Below are 22,679 nucleotides of genomic sequence, written 5' to 3'. Positions count from 1 at the left end.
ATGGAAAAGAGAAACAAACAAAATAAAATCTTTGGGAATAATGAAAAACAATTCTATAGGCAACTTAAAACAAGTGGTGGTGATGAGCATGATAAACGGCCTCCAATGTATGCCAATGAGAGGTTCTGGAAACAGTTGTGGTCTCTACCCGCCAACTGTAACCTGGAGGCACCATGGGTCAGTGCATGAGAAATGTACTAGGTCGTTTGTCTGTTACATCTCACCAGATTGCCTGAAAAGCGTCATTAAAAAGTGCAAAATCCAATGCATCACCAGGGCCTGATAGCATTCGAAACCGGCATTGGAAACCGTTTCCCTGTGTCCAAGCATCACTTCTTCACTGTTTAAATTCTCTTGTGGACACAGTCTTCCATGGTTCTGCAAAGGTCGCACAATACTTCTTCCAAAAAAGAAGACTTGACTGATCCCAAAAACTTCCACTCTATCACGTGTTTGAATACGCAATACAAATTATTCACAGGGTGTTTGACAAACCTCGTGTCATCTTACTGCTCTTCCAATGACATAATTTACCGAGAGCAGAAGGGGGCGAGAAAGGGATCTTGAGGGAGCAAGGATCAACTTCTTGCACAGAAAATGATTTTGGAAGAGGCTAAAACGTATCATCGCAACCTCTCCATGTGCTGGATTGACTACGAAAAGACATATGACTCTGTCCCTCACGAATGGATTCTGAAGTCTCTTCAGTGTATTGGCCTCCCTGAGCGACTACTTGATTTATTCAAGTCTTTAATGAGTTGCTGGTCGACTCAACATGAGATGTACTCGCAAAGGCAGGTGCAGACTTCGGAATCTATTCCAATCAGAAGGGGAAGATTTCATGGGGACTCCTTCAGTCCTTTGCATTTTTGTCTGTCTCTAAATCCTTTGGGTTTTCTGCTCAATCGGGAGGAGGGTTACCATCCCGGACCTCCTCAGCACAGATCCCCAACACCTCTTACTCATCTCCTCTACATGGATGACATCGAGCTCCTTGCCAAAGGAGACACCAATTTAAAAGAACAGGTTCTCCTTGTCGAGTCCTTTTCTAATGATATTGGCATGACATTTGGACAAATGTAATACTCTTCATTTGAAACATGGCAAGGTAACTAACTAACCAATACTTTTGCTGTGCCAGTCCTCTCCTATTCCTTTGGAATAGTTGATTGGACCAAACAAGACATCCAAAGTCTTGACCGCCTGACCAGAAGGATCATGTCTGATAACAGAGCACACCACCCTCCACCTCTCTTAATCGTTTATATATGCCAGGTCGGGGTTTGATTAATGTGGAAGCTCTTCGTGACAGAATTTCATTGTGTACTTTTGCACATATTTATTTATCGGATGATCCTCTGGTGATGCACGTCAAGACTCACTATGAAAGCAAGGAATTCCACAGCTATTTTAAGCGTGCCAAGGTTGTTGGACACAATCTGAAATTTGAAGTTGATTTTTGTTGATGGTGATGTACTGCTGGACGGTACAGTGATGGGAGTAAACCAGGTGAAATCCTTCACCAAGTCAGCCCAGAGTCGATCGATTGTGGAGAAGCTGTCTGAGAAGCCATTGCATCGTGTGCACATGCAGTATGTGGAACAGAACAGCAATCCAACCGACTCCTTCGCCTGGATGAAGTCGGCTGGTCTCAAATGTGAAACTGAGGGTTTCCTTTTTGCTGCTCAGGACCAGTCACTTACAACTCGCAATCGCCAGAATGTGATTCATAACCAAAATTTGAACATGAAATGTCGAATGTGCAATGAATTTACAGAGACTGTCCAACACCTTGTGAGTGGATGCCCTTCCTTGGCAGAAACAGCATACATTAAAAGACATGGTGGCATGTCTTGCTGCTTTTATTATCGCCTCCGCCATGCCTGTGGCGTTGACCCCGAGGTCCATCCATGGTACGACCCTGAACATGTCCAGGGCGTCCTGAAAAATGATGCTTTTAAACTTCTCGGGAATAGGCCAATATACAGCCTGAGACGAATTCCAGCCAACAAACCTGATCTGGTCCTTTTGGATTAAACCAATGAAATTATTTATATCATTGAATGTTCTGTCCCTTTTGACAGCCATGTGATTGGCAAGATCCGGGAAAAGCATATCTATCACAATAATGGATATTTTAACGCGGCATTATCCACCCACTGGTACATGTTCAAGGTGCTACATAGATGCATACCTACAATGCATGCAAAGGGAAAATATAATAAAATAAGTATATATTGAAATTGGTAACAAAAGGATTGATACTACAAATAAGCTTTAAGTTACAGTCAAACCTTGCATACAACGATCATCGAACTGGAATGCAGTTACAGTCAAACCTTGCATACAACGGTCATCGGACTGGAATGCAGTTACAGTCAAACCTTGCATGCAACGGTCATCGGACTGGAATGCAGTTACAGTCAAACCTTGCATGCAACGGTCATCGGACTGGAATGCAGTTACAGTCAAACCTTGCATGCAACGGTCATCGGACTGGACTGCAGGTACAGTCAAACCTTGCGTACAACGGTCATCGGACTGGACTGCAGGTACAGTCAAACCTTGCATAAATGGTCCTTGTATGTAAGGGCGGACTGCACACAGCGCTAGTAGAATTGTGGCATATTATCTTTAATGTCTTACTTTTCATGCAATGATGCAGTTATTTCCATCATTAAAATATTGACTGACACAATTAGACAGTGCTCGATGTGTGTTGGCAAACCCACATACATAATGTCTGTTGTGTTCCCGCCACATTAATCATTCCACAAAGTGTACATTCATTGTCATATGTAACAGTGTTATAGCGACAGAAACTGTCTTGTCGGTATGTCATAGAACGAAACTAATAACGGTAGAAGTTGGAAAATTGTATTTATGTGTCTGGCAGGAGTGAATGAGCGACTTTGGGACTAACGCACCTGTATCGGTATTCCACTAATACCATGTCGAGTCAGCCGGGACGTTTACTACAGGAGTGTGGATGTAGTAACGTCAGCCTGTGTAATATGCAATCACAACAGTGAGTCCACAGGAATGTGGATGTAGTAACTACACTCTGTCTGGGAGTGATATGCAATCACAACAGTGATTCTAGCCGTTCAAAACATATAAGGAGTTGGTTGTAAAATATCCAATACATTATAGAAAGAACAAACGATGTCGATGAAATCTTTAGAGGGCATTTAGAAGTGGAATTCAAAAGTAAAGCAAGATTTATGTGAATAACATGACGTTTCGGAGAGTATGCTTGTTCGGCGTTCTACAAAATATCCAGTTAGGACACAAGAACGAACCCTTTCAAATCATCCATAGGTCTTCATTCTCTGACCTTCTGCGCACAATCTCGCAGTTAAATAACGATGTCAAGCACCACATTCGGGGTTTATCGACAAGTGCAATCGGAACACACGAACCAGACTTTCACCCATGAAAAAGCGACACGTCTCCCCAGCCGTCAAGTCCATTTACTTTGAGTCCGACCTAAAAAGTGATTTAGTGAGTTTCGAACAAGCTACAAAAAAGAAAATATCTCAACGCCATCGGAGTCTTACGACGTTTATCGACAAGTGCAATCGGAGCACATGAAACGAACGTTTCCTCTCCGCGACAGCGATACTCCCACACACTTTGCTCACCTCGTGTCCCAGTTGAGTACGTGCTTTTCGGGGCGAAACTAAACACATGAGTCGTTGAGAGAGGCTAGTATGTCTTACTCGGTACCAGGCCTTCACCTTGTTATCAGTGGGAGCATGAGACCATCGGCATGTGTTTTCTTTGAAAACAATAATGTTCTAACTGACACATATCGACTTTTGCTTATGATATCAGTTTGGACATCTAAACCTGTGTATATTAAGTGGGTACTGACGGAATCTTGAGAACAATCATCAGACCCAGGGTGTATTGATAGGGGAAGGGTTTCATAACTGCTAACTGCTTATCTTTAGGACACTGATTGCCAGTCTATACTGTAAATCTTTGTCATGATGTATTGTACATGTATATGATAATATTTTGTCAAGTTTGATAAAGACATGGATATATACTGATCCCATCCAACATCACCTAAAGTGGCTCTAGCAATAAGTGTAATACACGACACCCCACCCTGACCCTCCTCACCCTGACACACACCACCCAGACACTCCCCACCCTAACTCTCACCACCCTCACACGATATATACACACAGGCACATGCATACGTCAAACCACCACGTCCACGTCCAGTCACCTACAACACATCCTTCGATTCCCAACCAGGCCTCGGCCATTCCTCCCCAAGTCAACACACATGAATCTACTACCCTCTCAACTGCACCCTCCACCCACCACACCCCCTACTACACTTTCCAGTACATACCTCTCACACATCCCACCCCTTCCAGTACATCACACACACAGTCATCCCACCCCTTCCAGTACATCACACACACAGTCATCCCACCCCTTCCAGTACATCAGACCCGTGAAGGTCCCGGGGTAGAATAGGCCTTCAGCAATCCATGCTTGCCATAAAAGGCGACTCAGCTTGTCGTAAGAGGCGACTAACGGGATCGGGTGGTCAGGCTCGCTGACTTGGTTGACACATGTCATCGGTTCCCAATTGCGCAGATCGATGCTCATGTTGCTGATCACTGGATTGTCTGGTCCAGACTCAATTATTTACAGACCGCCGCCATATAGCTGGAATATTGCTGAGTGTGGCGTAAAACTAAACTCACTCACTCACTCCAGTACATCACACACACACTCACCCACACGCCTTCCAGTACACCACACACACATCCCAGCCCTTCCAGTACATCACACACACATCCCACCACTTCCAGATACGAGCCAAAAACTCGTCACCTGAAGCTGATAAAAGATATTTTGCAAGGATATCATCAGCTCTTGTGAACAATGAAAACCCTGAATTTACACTTCCTTGGATGATAGAAATCTCATGAAGCCTTTATTTGAATAGAAGTTTGTCCAAGAATTCAGTCATAAACATTGCAGCTGCGTGGAAGTGATAACTATCCTGAAATGACGATATCCAATCGCATTAACCGCAGGTATGAAATCAGAGAATTCTCTGAGTAGCTTTTCCTTTGCTGAAAAGCAAAGAGAGAGGCCCAACGCTTCTATGGTGCACCTCATTGAGATGGCAATTTTTGGACATTGAGGGTACGTCTGTCAATCACACATTTAACAATGTTGATGTCATTGTTAGAACAACCATTTGCTTACCTACGTGGAATGGTTTAGCTGGAATTGCTTGTGTTACACACGCTCAACTCAAACTATGACATCAACTGACGTAGCAGCTAAGGCCGCATAACTCCCTGTCAACGTATACCACAAACATTCGACTAATTGAACTACCCAAACCAGCTGCGCCAATTCTTAGTTGACAAAACCTTTGGAAAATCTTTGACTAGTAAGTTTTTTCACTTGATATTCCACACTCACAATGCCTGGTAACAAAAGCACAGTCATCAACTGTGTGATTATCATGCCATAATTAATTGTCCTAGGTGTGTGGTGTTAAAAGTAATTTATGTAGATACTTGTGCGAAGGGCTTGTATTAATGTTTCACAAGGTATGGTTAATTAAACAGAAATATTATTGTGAGATTATATCAGTTATTTTGAGGACAATGGTGGCCATTTTGAACATGATATCAATATAAATTTAATTAGAATCCATGTGAGATGAGTTTTCATTTGATATATCGCGTGGCATAATCATTGACACAATATCTGTTTGCGCTTTCGTTTTAATGTGAAATAAGCTATTCTCTGGTTTTGGACCTTGCGTTGTGTATTTTTTTATGCGGTGATAATAACTTAGGAAAACTTCAAATAGGCTCTATGAATCAGGCCTCATTGCTGGTAAAACAGAACAAACAGACAAAGCGAACTCAATAATTTATTTATGACAAAATTCCTGAACCTATCCTTACCCATCAACCTAACATAATCTATACCTAACCTAACCAATTGACTTAACCTATACCTAACAACCAAGCCCAAAACAAATAAATATATTAATATCCTGTGGTAAACTAAGAAAAACTTATCTACTTGGTCTGTCCTCACCTCTGGCGGACCAGTGGACTAAAGACAAGGAGTGCTATGTAGTTACTCCTTTTATAGGACTAGAGACAGGCAGTGCATAGGCTGCACATGCAAAGCAGACCACACTAACCTGCCGGTAGTTTAGGCATGCATTTGAACTATATCCAAGCCTAAACTACCACAAATGATTTTGGCAGCCATCATGAAACCGGCGACCATTTTGAAAATGTGACAAGGTAGAATTTGCAGCATTTTGTACCTTGCACATGGCAAGGATGTTCTGAAGCTTTCCTGAAACAAGTCAGCTTTCTACTGTTTTAGCAGTATCATGTCTAATGCTCCTGGCCCATTATATCCAACTTTCAAAACAAACAATGAAATATCATAAGATCCCCAATACACTTGGCTTCTGATCATTAAAGTTCACCAATCATTTGAGTAATTTTATTCCTTTAAGAACTAAATAACTAATAATATGTTCATTTCTCCTTTTTTGATAGACCCAGTGCCTTATAGCATCACACTGAAATGAATAATTAACTTGAAAGTGAAATAAAATAACCAAAGTAAATGGTGAACAAGACATTTTCATAACAATTGTTGTTGAATCAGGGTTTTTTTCGCAAATAACTGGCGAACAGGAGGTTCTGATCACTGATGTAATTAAGTGAAATTAATAAACCATGGTATAATAACTGGAGAACAGCTTTATTATCCCCCGCCGTGTGCAGACAATGCACTCCGTCCGTCCGTCCTTCCGTGCGCTTTCGTCTTTTCCGGAACAGAGCTTCAAAACAATAGACCGTTTTTTTCACCAAACCTACCACGTAGATACCTTTTGGTATTTTTTTATTTCCGTGTACAATACTTTTGGGCAAAACGTTTCACGTGGAATTTGGTGGTAGTCCTCTTTTCCGGAGCAGAACTGTAAAAACGTTCAATATTTCTTCTCCAAACTTGGCACATAAACAGATCTGGTGGCGTACTGGTCCCTATTGGTATATTTGGATTTGTGTATTGAATACATTTTTAGCATTTTAATGGCAACACATTTGGCATTACATTTGATGGTAGTCCTCTTTATCGTTGCATAACTGTAAAACCGTTCAGTATTTCTTCACCAAACTTGTCACATGATAGATCTGGTAGAGCACCGGTGCCTTTTGCTATATGTGGATTTCTGAATAAAATAGTTGTTTGGGTTTCCATGGCAACAAGTTTGACCTTCTGGTAGTTCTGGACTGGAATTCTGAACTATTATTATGCTTTTTCATATTAGAATTGAAATGCAGCAGAAAGGGTTTGGGTGATCCTGGCACAGTCAGGCTGGACAAGCTCATCATCTGCTCAGGGCCCTCGTCCCCTCTACACGCAGCCCAGACAGCGAATGGGACTTCTCCCAGGAAACACTGCCTAGTCGAACCCACCAAGAACTTTCCGGAGAATATGGAGGCTGCCCAACACTGCAGCCTTCTGCATTACCCAGATTGTCAGAAGGGCTGTGCACCCGGTGGAGAACCCGGGCACTCTCCTGATCTGCGCCAAAGGCACCGAGAACAATGGGGAGCCTGACGACAGTGTACAGGCGAGACATTTCAAAGGCGAGGTCCGCATATTTATCATGCTTTTCCCGGATCTTGCCAATCACATGGCTGTCAAAAGGGACTGAACATTCAATGATATAGATAAATCCATTAGTTTTATCAAAAAGGACAAGATCAGGTTTCTTGGCTGGAATTCGTCTCAGGCTGTATATTGGCCTATTCCCGAGAAGTTTAAAAGCATCATTTTTCAGGACTCCCTGGACATGTTCAGGACTCGTACCATGGATGGGCCTCGGGGTCAACGCCACAGGCATGGCGGAGACGATTGTAAAAGCAGCGAGCCATGCCACCATGTCTATTAATATATGCTGTTTGTGCCAAGGAAGGGCATCCACTCACAAGGTGTTGGACAGTCTCTGTAAATTCATTGCAAAGACGACATTTCATTCTGAGCAGCAAAAAGGACCCTCGGTTTCACATTATAGACCAGCCGACTTCATCCAGGCGAAGGAGTCGGTTGGATTGCTGTTCTGGTCCACACACTGCATGTACATACGATGCACTGGCGTCTCAGACAGCTTCTCCACAAAGGACCGACTCTGGGCTGACTTGGTGAAGGATTTCACCTGGTTTACTCCCATCACTGTACCGTTCAGCAGTACATCGCCATCAACAAAATCAACTTCAAATTTCAGATTGTGTCCAACAAGCTTGGCACGCTTAAAATAGCTGTGGAATTTCTTGCTTTCATCGTGAGTCTTGACGTGCATCACCAGAGGATCATCCGATAAATAAATATGTGCAAAAGTGCACCATAAAACTCTAGTAGTGTTGATTTGAGATGGTTTGACCAAGATATTCTTGGTCGGGTTCTGTGCCTTCCCCTGGGGCAAGTCCCATTTCCAGTATGGTTTGTGCCATTACAGGGAGAGTTTCCATGGCTACACGATTGACTTTAACTGAAAACAACAATTGACAGAATCATAACTAGTAGACATATTCACGAAGAATGAATATTGATGACTTTGTCTTCTTGTAATGAATATTTTGCCAATTACTATATTTCCATGAGGTTTTTCCTATGACCGTGTTTCCGATCACCTACAGTTAGGCTGTCATAGTTTTATTTCAAACAGTATACAAATCACCTATACAGGTACAGTATATTATGAAGTGTAGGGCTGCTCGACCATATGTATATGCTCATGAGTAGTCAAACTGGGTTAGATACCCTGTTGGAGTGAGTCGGTATGCCTCTCAGAGTGAATGTGTCTGTTTTACTGAGTCGGTATGTCTGTCAAAGTAAGTCGGTATATCTGTTCGAAAGAGTCGGTGTGTCTGTCAGAGTGAGTCCGTAGACGTGAGTTGGTGCGCATGCTGGAGTGTGCCAGTGTCTGACCGATGGAGTTGGTGTGCGTGTCCAAATGAGTCTGAGGGAGTTCTTGTGTCTGTGCGAATTAGTTTGAGTGTCCTATTGACTGAGATGATATGTCTGTTAGAGTAAACTGTAGTGTCGAACTTAAGGAGTTAGTGCGCCTGTCCGGATGAGGTTTGAGCGTGTCTGGATGCTTGTCAGAATTATGTTTCTCTATGTACAGCAATGTTTTAAATGTGGTGTTTGGGGGCTTTTTGAGGCCTAGTTGTTACCGTTGTATATATTCTGAAGCAACATGACACAGTAATAAACTATTCTATTATTATGTTTTACAGATTAAGATAGAAATGCAATAGGGAGTGTTCGGGTGATCCTGGCTCAGTCAGGTTGGTAATGCACATTATTAGTTCTGGGTCTTTGTCCCCTTTATCCCCAGCCCAGACAGCGAATGGGACTTCTCCAAGGAAACACTGAGTGTTCGGACCCGCCCAAGGACCTTCCCGAGAAAATATAAACGCCACAGCCTTCTGCATTACCCGGTTTGGTTGAGGGGATGTGGTCCCGGTGGACAACCCGGGCACTCTCCTGATCTGCGCCAAGAGATCAGGAGGTACAAGATCAAGGGAACATGTATGACGATAGCGTACTGAGGATGACATATCAAAGGCGAGGTCCGCATATTTGTCATGCTTTTCCTAAATTTTGGCAAACACGTTGCTGTCAAAAGGGAAGTAAATTCAATTATAATTTGATTCATTTGCTTGCTAAAAAAGGACAAGATCTTCTGCGGCTTTATATTGGCCTATTCCAGAGAATTTGAAAGCATTATTTTCCTTGAAGCCCTGGACATGTTCAGCGTCATACCATCTATGGACCTTGGAGTTAAAGCCACAGGTATAGCAGAGACGGTAGTAAAAGTAACGGGCTATACCATCATGTCGTTTAAGATATGCCGATGTTGCCAAAGAAGTGCAAGTTTGGGGTAATGTCTGTGAATTCAATACAGAGTCGACATTTTATGTTTACACTTTCAGAATCACATTCTGGCGATTTCGAGTGGGAAGTGATTGGTCTTGGGCAACAAAAAGGAAACTCTCATTTTCACATTTGAGACCTCCCGACTTCATCCAGGCAAAGGAGTCGGCTGGATTGCTATTCTGTTCCACACACTGCATGTACACTTGATGCAATGCCTTCTCAGAAAGCTTCTCCACAAAGATCCTATTCTGGGCAGACTTGGTGGAGGACGTCACCGGGTTTACTGCCATCGCTGAGCCGCTGAACTTCGTATTTTTTAAAAATAATTTTTTATAAGGTTCACTCGACTCGAACCGGGAAGGGGACTCGTAGGAACACAGCAAGTGATGCGTGCAAGGATTATCACTGTAGATAGTTGGAGAACAAGATATATTTCTTGTTATTACAAGCACCTTGGGCCTGCAGTAATAAAGATGTACTGGTCCAATACATGCTTGCAGAAGTTTTCGATTAAGTGTAGCATTATAAATACTAATTTCAATTTTAAAAATTGCTCAGCTTGAAAACTGAGATGTTTGAATACATGACTACGGAAACATAGAAAAATATGCTGATTGTGATAAGCAGTCTCTGTCACAGACAAAACTCAATGTCTGTTTTATTGACAACTACGTGTCCGTCTGCCTGTCTGCTAATGACAATCTGCAGTACACAACATTGACGACATGCAACTTGAACTCAACACCTATCGGGCTGTACACCATAAACAAAATACATTGATTTATGGCTCGTGCATCTGAGTTCTGTCTGTCACATTATGTAATTACACAGACAGGCAGGTGTGATACTTGTACACATGACATGTTATTATGTCTGTAGGTTGCAAATCAAGTGCATCCATTTTTCTCGAAAGACTGGGTCAGACGGAAACCGGTGCAAACTCACATTGTCAGGTTAAGTGCCACAATGTACTTGGACGAACGACAGTTTCCAGCCAACCAGTTATTCGCCATTTCAATATCTTTTGATTGGATTGAACGCAAATGCAGAGAATATGTATTTACAAAACCTAACATCTGTATAAACATACTTCGTGGCTAACAACTTCTCCTCGTGTATGTGGTACAACGTCCCATGCCGGTCTCACTGTTGCTTGACAGTGGTGTATGAATCCAAACCGAAACGTTGCATCATATACAATAAAGGAAGTTGTTATACTTAAAGAATCTTAGTTTCCTATAATTCAGCATACTTCTAAAATGCCAGTCAAACAGATCATCTCTATATACACACAATGTGCCTTTAATGTATCGGCAAATCAACCAACCACTGAAGACTTCGTCACACTTGACTGCACACCCACCCGCTCTGAGTGTGTTTTATTAAACAAAAGCCATATATTATTATGTCATTAATCGCTCTGAGTGTGCTCGGTCTTGAGTAGTTGGGTTTTTTTAAAATAAAAACCGAATATTATTATGCCATTAATCAGTGATAATTGTGTTTTATCTTTGATTGCTTGTTTTGGGGAGGTTGCATCTGACCGATACTTCCACTACACCACACGTCAGCAATATACAGTAATAACTGTGCCAAAGAGTGCATATGTTGCCCACAAGGAGAGATGTTTCGCCGCAACACTGACCTCACACTACACATGACGTACACTGTATAATATTGCCGTTTAAATGACAACTGTCACTATTTAGGTAACTGTGCAAAGTGTAGAGGACTACACGCAACACATTTCTGACATGACATGTTAACTCATGTTAACATGCGGAGCAGAACATCCAGATTGGAAACAGTTCTTTTATTCGAATAATTTGGAGGCTTAATATCACCACATTCAGTCACATCAACCTGACCCATTCTAATTTGTACCACGTGCCAGTGACGTGCTGGCATGGGATTAAAGGCAATTGTTTTTAAAAGATTCTGTAATTGTTTTAATGCATTCAGCAGAATTTCATAACAAGCCAACGAGTAGCAATATACATGACATGACACTATCCGTGCCGTCATGACATATTTATGACCCGACATGTCATGTCTGTTTAAACTCAGCTTCATGAACATTATATGAGGCTGTAAATACGAACTGTCTCACAAATGATTCATTGTTATTACATGACTGAAGAAAAGATAAAGAATGAAATAAAATCTGAATGTTGTTTGATTTTGACCTATATTTGAAAGTGTAGTCTTCACGCATGATGGAGTTCCATTCCAGTTACATCTGGACTGGCCAGTTGTGTGTGGCCTGTAGCGTGGTCCAGACGCTCACCAGTGTGGAAACATACGATGACCAGGGTGATGGCGTGGACAAACCAACAACCATAACCGAGGCATACCGAGACTCGAACACCAAGTTTGTAGAGGAAATGTCGGTGCCGTGCCTGCTGTCTTTGTAAACTGTCATGGACTCGCTGATGCCTGGTGGTATCGAGGCTGTACAAGAGTCTTCCATAGTATTGTATCTCTATTCTGCGGTGATAAGTAAAATATACTTTGTACCGTTAACATATAATTATGCAGACAATCGGAAAAGGGTATGTATGCTACAAACAAAAAGTATGGGAACACACAGCATTTACATTTACACTAGAGTATATATGACCTGACCACAATTAAGTTTATATATGACTATCAAATTTTAGGGTGTTCTCATATTTTTGTTAGCAGTGTTTTATATCACAATGAGTATAGCGTGTTGTATGATTGCAGTACCTATGGGTTATCTATATACACCAGACACAAATCTATAGACAGGAACATTTATTGGGTAGAGGTACACACAATACATGATACATTGTTATAAACGTTGTTGATCGCAAGTATGGGTCACGTCTTCTCAGTGTGGCATTTGAAAGCTGGTCTGATAGAGAAGAATGCTTGTTTATGGATAGACAACTTCTTTATTGCAATAAATGCTACGTTTCTTTGTAGATCCTGACACCGTTATTATCGTAGACCCTGACACCGTTCTTATCGTAGACCCTAACACCATTATTATCGTAGACCCTAACACCGTTATTATCGTAGACCCTAACACCGTTATTACCGTAGACCCTAACACCGTTCTTATCGTAGACCCCTAACACCGTTATTATCGTAGACCCTAACACCGTTATTATCGTAGATCATAACACCGTTATTATCGTAGACCCTAACACCGTTATTATCGTAGACCCTGAGACCGTTATTACCGTAGACCCTAACACCGTTATTATCGTAGACCCTGACACCGTTATTATCGTAGACCCTAACACCGTTATTATCGTAGACCCTAACACCGTTATTATCGTAGATCATAACACCGTTATTATCGTAGACCCTAACACCGTTATTACCGTAGACCCTAACACCGTTATTATCGTAGACCCTAACACCGTTGTTATCGTAGACCCTAACACCGTTATTATCGTAGATCATAACACCGTTATTATCGTAGACCCTAACACCGTTATTATCGTAGACCCAAACACCGTTATTATCGTAGACCCTAACACCGTTGTTATCGTAGACCCTAACACCGTTGTTATCGTAGACCCTAACACTGTTGTTATCGTAGACCCTAACACCGTTATTATCGTAGACCCTAACACCGTTGTTATCGTAGACCCTAACACCGTTATCACATAGGATCTACACCAAAACGTGACGTCTATGGCAATAACGAAGTTGTCTATCCATAACATTGTCTTCCCTTTCATGGTTCATAGGTTTGTTACGATTTACATGATTGTGAAAATGCACCGCTGTGGAAGCAGTACTTTATATTATCACAATGACAGGTTTCAGACCAACATCGGTATTTTTTATTGGAGGATGTGGGTCAAGTTTTAATCTTATCTAATCTAACATTCTGTCATCTGCACAGAGGGTACTGTCGGGGATGTCGGGATGAACAGTTTACACGTTAACAGGAAGGATATCTGAATATGTTGCTACACGCTGCACCAAACCGCATAGACTGCATGCAAGAATATATTCAACAGTGTATATAAACCCGATACAAGTGATACAGGTGGATCCAACTGTACAATCTACGTTAACTGTGACGTACGTGCTTGGGGGCGTATGTCCGCAAATTGTTACGGATGTTACGCTCACCTGGGGTAAGGTATGCAGGACTTTGAAACTCTGTGTCAGTGTTCACGTGAGAGATTAAACTGTGAAACATTCAAGCGCGGTGGTTGTACAACACTGACACAGGTATACAATGAAAGCATTGCACATTTCAAAACGTACAGATTAATATTCTGACTTGAAGGTAACACCTGAATACACCGTGTTGCTTTCCTGGGACGATATCGCCTTTAAATGTTTGCGTATCATCAGTTCAGTAATAAAACACAGAATAAATGTGCTACAGAAAATTTCATTGTACACAGTTACCATGTGTCACTATACTAAGTATATATAAGTAACATAATCTTCTGGGGCTGTGCTCAACTGGTTCTGCGTGTTTAACTGGTGTTGTCACACGAGACCACTCTGCTAGAAGAATATTAACTCTTCCAATTAACCTTTATAATTACTTGTGTTTTTCATTAATTTTATCAGAAAATTTCCAGTACTTGATCACCACAAATGTAATGGAACTTGCGAGTTCATTTGATATATTATATATCCAACACCAGTCGCGTTCTTCAGGATAGGAAAATAAATGTTTGGAAGACACTCCGGTTTTAAAACATTTGTGGGTAACCTTCCGGTAACTGAGCACAAACCCATAAGAGAGCATGTAATATCATTTCCCGCCACCCCAAGATAATATGATGGAGAATAACATGTACAATATAAACATGTACAATATAAACATGTACAATATAAACATCAGCTCACAGCGTGGCAGAAGCTGCGACTGACAATGTAGCAAGTACAAAGTATAAAATGGTATCATGGAAATTATTTAAACTGGCTACGTCCAAATGATTTTGCAGTGTCGACATCTGCTGTACAGTGAGTGAATGAGTGAGTGAGTTTAGTTTTACGCCGCACTCAGCAATATTACAGCTATATGGCGGCGGTCTGTAAATAATCGAGTCTGGACCAGACAATCCAGTGACCAACAACATGAGCATCGATCTGCGCAATTGGGAACCGATGACATGTGTCAACCAAGTCAGTGAGCCTGACCACCCGATCCCGTTAGTCGCCTCTTACGACAAGCATAGTCGCCTTTTATAGCAAGCATGGATTGCTGAAGGCCTATTCTACCCCGGGACCTTCTGCTGTACAGGTTTTTGAGGTAACCACATATTCCTAGCATGAGTAAAGGCGCTATCGGTACAAAAGTCTCCCCTCTACTTCCCTATCTGCGTTGACGGCACAATGCTTAGGGTTAAACTTTGCGATAAATTCAGTTCACCTGAGTTTAACGCATCACACCCACCACCAGAGAGCAGAAATGTAGATTAACGAGTGCACATAATATGACCGGTGTGTTTTCATCCTAGACAGTTTTACATAACTGACATTGTCAGACACCTTTAAGAGAGGTTCATAAAACCTCAATCCGGGTCACAAACAATTTTTATTTGGCGTAAACATTTGTGTCACGTGCATCAAACACGATAACGAGAATATTCCGGAACCTGCAAAACGCAAATATGTCTACATCCCGGAGATGGTTTAGGAATGAAAATGTAGCTGTCGCCTGTATCAATACACTGATACCGCTGTACGCAGTGTGATACGTTAATCGTCAGGATGAGCAAGTCTGTTAACACAATGGGGCATATATCAACATATCACAATGAACAGCACTGGTTGGTGGGTGTTTTGGAATGACTGTGCGGCAGACAGGTGCTTGACAGGTGAGTGAGTGAGTGAGTGAGTCAGTCAGTGGGTTGAGTGAGTGAGTGAGTGAGTGGGTGGGTGAGTGAGTGAGTCGGTTGGTTGGTTGGTTGGTGGGTGGGTGGGTGAGTTAATGTGTATGGTATGACGCCGTTGTCTGCAATATTCCAAAATACCACGGCGGGGGACAAAAAATATGACGAGGAAAGGGGGTAGGGGAGGGGCAGGAGGATTTTGTATGTGCGTGTGGAGAGATTGGGGTCATGGTATTGTGGGGTATACATGTTTGAATATGACGGGTGTTGTTATGTGTCTCTTCACAGACGGACTATGAACTTGGATTGATTACAATAATTCCTCAGCCTAAAACTACAGACTGAACCTTCGGCATATTACGTAATTTGGAACAACGTTTTGATATCCTTACTGTCAAGCCTTTCACCGATCTTCGCTTTTGCGCAATAAATACAGGGATTTTTCCACGTCCTGTAAACGCTGTGAATCCGCATGCTTCAAGATAGGAATTCCACCTTCAAGTTCCTTGGCAGGGATATGTGGAATGAGTGTCCTGTCAATGAATATGTGTAAGTTCTGTGGCCATCATTGATGAAGAGGATATAAAACAACGTCAAGAAACGTAAAGACGGAACTCTGAAAGACTCTGAAAGACTGTGCGATAACAGGTTTGGCCAGTGTGGCTCAAGTCTGAAGCACCCTGATACACGGTGCCGTCAGTCCTCTGGTAAATTCAAAGCTTCGCCGATGAAACTGAAATCCGAAAAAGAACATTGTGGAAGAATTTGTTCTCCTTCAGGTTTGACAAAGCTGCACAAACCGGAAGTTACGTGACTCTCATACGCTGATTGAAGCTCCATTTTCTCCCGGCGGAGTTTGCGCAGTTCCATCTCCAGGTCTCGGTTCCGGGCTTGTTGCTTCTCCAGTTCCTGTAATTAGACACAAACGGCATGAGTAAGGGAAGACGAATGTGGGTGTGGAGGTGGGTGTGGGTGTGGGTGTGTGTATGTGAGAGTGTGTGTTAGAGTGTGGGTGTATTTGTGGGTGTGGGTAATGTTATAGTCTAGTATGTAAGTAGTCTGTGTATACGACCTAACAACAGCAGAGCGTTTGTTTTGGTCAACTTGACCTCGGTTGCATCTGCAAGTCTACACAGTTCCATACCAGTAAGACGAAATTCTGACACATCTTTTTCTTTTGACGACATCGTTGTGCAGCTAATCTGTTCTGCTCTCTTCTTCGTTGTTTCTTTTCTATTTCCTCCGGGGTTAACTGAAATTGATAATGTGAAATATCTGAAACCAGCAGGTCCACGTGTACACGAACTTATGTCATCATTGAACGTAGCTGGAGATCGGACACTATCTACCTATATTCTGAGAGGGAGAATGGTGTTTTAAGCCGCACGATGGAATATTACTCCAAGATTGCTCCACAGCTTTCACTGTAACGCGACAGCCTGTAATACAACTAATGATCAGTAGCATGACAACTGACTAACACACAACCATATCAGCTGGGACAGACTCGGGCAATAGGCGTGGTCTGTAGTGACTGTTTTTTTCAACCGGAACTAACCCCTCTCCCTGAAGCGAGCCAGGCGGATCCTGCCGCACAATTTCAACGTATACCTCAAATTGTTTAGGGGTATGGTCTTCCTTGTCGATTTCAGCCTGTCCATTAGCGTGACGTTTTGTGAGGATCTGCAGGCGAAGCTCCTCCTTTAACAGTGGGGTTAGTCTCTGAGTTTCCGTTACCATAGCAACCGCTTTGCGTAGCCGTGGATCCGATATCCTACTTCCGTTTTGCTGGTATTCGTCCATCCGGATATTTTCCAATCCAGAAATGCTTGGGTTCATGTTTCTGTCAAAGGAAAAAAAAGAATTATGTCTCCTGCAAAAGTCACACATTACGTATACTGAGTGACTGGGCGAGTGACTGAAGTGAGTAGCGTGACTGAATGAGTGAGTACGTGAGTGAGTGATATATGTAGCTAGATATATGTGCGTCGTTATATCAATGTGTCCCCACCAAACACTGAAGTTAGTGTTCACTCATTCTCAGTTAACTGGGACCATTGGGGAAAAATACATCTGAGAAAAACTAAAGTCAGTGAAATCCGCTACGCAGTCATATTTTCAGTCAGTACCATATCTGAACCAATTTGCAGCAAAATATTCACACTCAGGCACGACCAGATTTCTCAGTGTGTGTCCACAAATATATGACCACCAATTCCTGTTGTATTGTCTTTACAGTATCCCTATATATTTTAGAAATTTGTATTCCAATTAAAATTGCGTGATACGCTCAGGAGTTCGTTGATAAAAATTGTACATAAATCCACCTAACTATGGAATCGAATTACTTTGCTTCACCTCTAACATAAAAATAATTAATATTGTGAACTGCTTATTTAAATGTTTATTGTATCAGTAACAGTTTTAACAAACAACACTAATCAAAAATCGAAACGTCAGTTGATAGTTGATGACAAACAATCGACAACAATACAATTGAAATATTTCTGTTGGATGTTCAGAAAAATGATACCATTCGTTTATAAAGTAAATTATCCACTGTTGATATATTTCAGTAGTGACAACCACTCTAGATGACAATGAAACTTGACTTCAGCAAGAAAACTTATAGTCATTCTGTAACAGTTATCTTTTAACGAGAATAGCACAAAATGGTCGACAATCACAAATATGTATATCTCCTCATTTCAACACACCAATGTATGCTACTCCCAGTTTTGTTTTTTCTCTCCATAATCATGTCACTTTTGGGTAGCATTCTTAGCCATTGTATCTGAAACGCTATACACTTGACGTTCTTAAACACATTTCATCAATACTATGGCAATGTTTGTTTTACCACATTAATTCAACCATTCTGGAAGCGCCCGAATATCTTGGGGGTAAAGAAGTAACCTGAGTGACGATAATGTTGTACCAACACTCAAGAATGCACACACCTGAATTAATTGATGATTTCGATCGATTGTTTCCGCCACAACCCCAATCGTCTAAGAATTTCAAATAAAACTCAAACATATTGATACTATCTGAAACTCCTTCACACTGCTAATTTACATCTGAGCAATTAGTAGGTTACTTCAACATTCATTGATATAACCCTATCTCGAGCCGTTCAACAAATGGAATAAATCTATTTAGACACCTTAGTACATTTCCTATCAGGAACACTGGGTACAGGATCTGAGCATCGGGTGGGTGCAGGCTGTTTGATCTGAGCATTAACGGTTTCATCTAAAAAGTCTAACCGTCTGTATAGAAGACTACAGTCTTCCTGTGTATGAAGTATACCCCTCCTGTTGACAACCCATCCTTCTCTCCCATTTTCTGGCACGCTGCCAGAGGGAGTTAAAGGGACAATATGTGGGGCTTAGACGTGTTGCGAATCAGGGGTGGAGGTTGTTTGTTATTCAAGTTTGCGGCACGAGTGTTCCAAATCGTGCAAACACACTCAAGATAAAATCGATGTGGCGCACGGAGAAAACAAACCATCACAAGTCCGTGCCCTGCGACAGACTTTATTAAAAGGAAATGATCACTGAGATGGGACGTCTATGTAAACGAATCCAGAATAGTATCTTCATCACGAGTGGCCGGGGCACGGAAGCAGCAGGATATTTATTGTGTTAGAGCAGCCTCCTGGGTTATCCTGTCACCTTATGAAAAGTCACTGTTACTACCACTTTAATCTATAGTTAGACATAAGCCGTTATATTGAAGCAAGTGACTGTGCGTAGGTGCTAAGTGTTGATGCTAACAGGGTAATGCATTTAACGCAAACAAGTTAATTAACACATATTTTTTTATCTAACCATGCGTCGGTCACTTGATATCACGCTGAATAAAGTATCTGTCGGGGATATACTACTACTACTGCTACTACTACTGCTACTGTTGCTGCTGCTGCTACTACTACTGTTGCTGCTGCTGCTACTACTACTGTTTTTAACAGATTAAGGTGAATATGCAGTGGAGGGTTTTCCGGTGATCCTTGCACAGTCAGACCGGTAAGGCTCATCATCAGCCCAGGGCCCTTGACCACTCGACACGCAGCCCAGACAGCGAATGGGACTTCGCACAGGAAAGGTGCATAGTCTCACCCACCCACCAAGAACTTTCCGTAGACTATGTAGACTCCCCAACACTGCTGCCTTCTGCATTACCCAAAGTGTCAGAAGGGATGTGGAGCACCCGGGCAACCTCCTGATCTGCGCCAAAAGATCAGGAAGTATTACTAATATTATTATTACCATTACTACATGTACTATGTACTACTACTATTACTACTACTGATGATGATGATGATGATGATGATGATGGTGATTTACTAAAACAGAAGGGGTTAAGCTGAACCTACCTAAGTGAATATATAAGTACCACAGTCATTTATAGTGAGCCATTATATAATATGGACAAAGTCAAATGAGAGATGATTTCGTTTTTCATATAGCTTATTTATTTTATTGTTACATGCTTTGATTTCACAACCGGTTTAACACTCTTAAACAAATACTTTCTATTTAACTATTAAGTGACATTCAGAACATACAATAGATGGAGTCACGAAGAGATCAATAAACATTTACATAAACTGACCATTTCGTAGATTTTTTCTCTTTCCCCTGTTGACTAGTCCGAAGTGCTATCCCAAGATACAAGGTTTACGGCTTGCACTTTGGGGTTACTGAACCAATCAATGTCGAAACCTGGGTTGGAAGTATTCAGAATGGACAGACAATCCCCTAACACGGACAATCCGGTGATGAACTAGACCGGAGCCCTTTCAGTCCCTGGGCACATACAGCGCCCAACTGATGATAGATGGGTGGAAAGACATTTGCGCCTGCACTGACTGCTTACCGTCATTTATGGGGGAGTGTATTGTTTTCTAATGAGTTAATTAACTACAGCATTAATGGCTTTGAACTAATATCTGTCAAGAGACAAAGACTGAACTTCCTTTATGTTCTCAGTTCATTGCATTCAAAACTCATATTTATTTGACATTATTATATCCAGTTATAAATATAAGCGCATTATGAAACATTTAAGACAGATTCAGCAAAACAGACCGAACAAATAACATGTCCAATAAAACTGTCAAAAAGCATTGAGAAAGATGCAGCCAGACAATAAATTGGGCCCTACCTTGTCAATGATGAAATTTACACGTGTATTCTTCTCTGCTACTACAATACATGAAAGCGTGCAGTGCGGCTATGAAGTTGAGGAGAGGAGGCACGTGACGGCCACACTTCGGCTCCCTTGTCAACACATGCGTACAACCGCCACAACGAGTTACAACCCGGTCGAGGTGGACACACACCGCGCTCAGTCATCAACAGGTGTCAAACCAACTCCATACACAGATCAATTTCACTTCAAGACCCCTCAATATCATAGTCAGTGCGTGGTGATCACCACTCTCGGTAATGCAATAGATTCTATGAGCCATTGTGGTGGTTTGTGTGCAAGTTTGCTTTCAACACGTGGAATTACCTGGCTTGAATAATGATTAGCGTTATTGGTCATGAAGGGTAATTGCTATTTAATGAGCTCCACATATTCCAGCATCAGTGAGACCACATGAACGAGATTACATACCAACACGTGTTTGTCAGTTGTGGCGTAACATCCGCTACCTTTGTCTAACCTGTGTCAACCGACATCTGGCCGACACAATCAGCATCGAGAAAACCATTCTCTCATTTAGGATAAAATCTTCATTTACACTAAAGAGGAACGATATAGATTAATACGGATTTGGACTAAAAAGTCACTGGACTTAGAAATATTTAATATGTGAAAGGAGAAATTACAAATACAGAGACTGACGGAAAAATCACGTGAGAAATTGAATTTGTTTGTACTGGAGTACCACTACAGCTAGAACGTCCCATATCTCCGTGCAGTACGCCCAGCACGGTCCTCTGTAACTTACTTGACGTCAACTGAAAGTTTTTTCACGTGTAACTGTGTCAAATTACGTCATATCTATATCCAGCTACTGAGCCCGGGGAAGCCCCGACCCAGCTCCGATGTAAACACCGATACCATTTGTTTTGATCACGTGACCAAACAAACGTCTCGGTGAAGGCAGGTGCCCGCCGAGACATGGCGCGTGCACCTATCTGCATCCACAATGATTATCGTGGACTGATTTAGACCCGCGTGACTCACACGCATACCCCGATGTGGAAGTTAGCAGGGACAGTCGTGCGCCCAAACATACACCCTATGACACACTTAGTTACACAGATTCGGGGCCAGATCGTGCCGCTTAAGGTCAATAAAGGCCAAAGGTTACTACGCCGCGACTTGCGATGAGCCTAATCAAAACGATTTTGGAAAACATGACGCAACTCTGAATATACCTACAAAACGTTCAAGATACGTTATACACAGCGAGTAGACATATCATATTGTGTGTGACCATGTATATTTATAAAGCGGAAATATCTTAAATCCAGATCAGGTTCAGTGAAAGAAAGGATAGAAAGGATAAATGGTAGAAACATTTTGTACATTCCTGAACTGAAACACCGGGTACCTCCCAATTACTGAACCTGAACATGGTTGTAGAGTTGGCAAGTTTAGATAAGTAAACATGCAACCACACAGTAGTGTGTCAGTTACAAGTAGTTATGGGAATCTTGAGAACATTACATTACATGACCGCCGAAGTGCATGCTATCCCGCGGGTAGTGTGTGAAGAAATGAACAGTTTTCATTGTCAGAGACAGAACACAGGATTATATGTTGGTTAGATGAAATAGCACAGCAGTGTGAGTTAATGACTGCATTAATATATATGTATATGTCTGTCTGTCTGTCTGTCTCTTTGTATGT

The 22,679-nt window shown here is 41.8% G+C and overlaps 1 protein-coding gene across 1 annotated transcript; it reads right to left on the bottom strand.

Annotated features, from left to right (window-relative positions):
- Nucleotides 1–15,494: 15,494 nt before the first annotated feature.
- LOC137295031 (cyclic AMP-dependent transcription factor ATF-3-like) lies at nucleotides 15,495–21,020 on the bottom strand. Its single transcript, XM_067826291.1, has 4 exons — nucleotides 20,979–21,020; nucleotides 17,421–17,652; nucleotides 16,954–17,061; nucleotides 15,495–16,718 (listed from the first exon to the last, which is right to left on the bottom strand). The coding sequence occupies exons 2-4, from the start codon at nucleotides 17,646–17,648 to the stop codon at nucleotides 16,506–16,508; spliced, it is 549 nt and encodes a 182-aa protein (XP_067682392.1). The 5' UTR covers nucleotides 17,649–17,652; nucleotides 20,979–21,020; the 3' UTR covers nucleotides 15,495–16,505.
- Between the last annotated feature and the right edge of the window lie 1,659 nt (nucleotides 21,021–22,679).

Source organism: Haliotis asinina, chromosome 8 (genome assembly GCF_037392515.1).
Source record: "Haliotis asinina isolate JCU_RB_2024 chromosome 8, JCU_Hal_asi_v2, whole genome shotgun sequence".
Taxonomy (NCBI): domain Eukaryota; kingdom Metazoa; phylum Mollusca; class Gastropoda; order Lepetellida; family Haliotidae; genus Haliotis; species Haliotis asinina.
The sequence above is the reverse complement of the archived record's forward strand: the minus strand, read 5'-3'. Positions and strand labels throughout refer to the sequence as shown.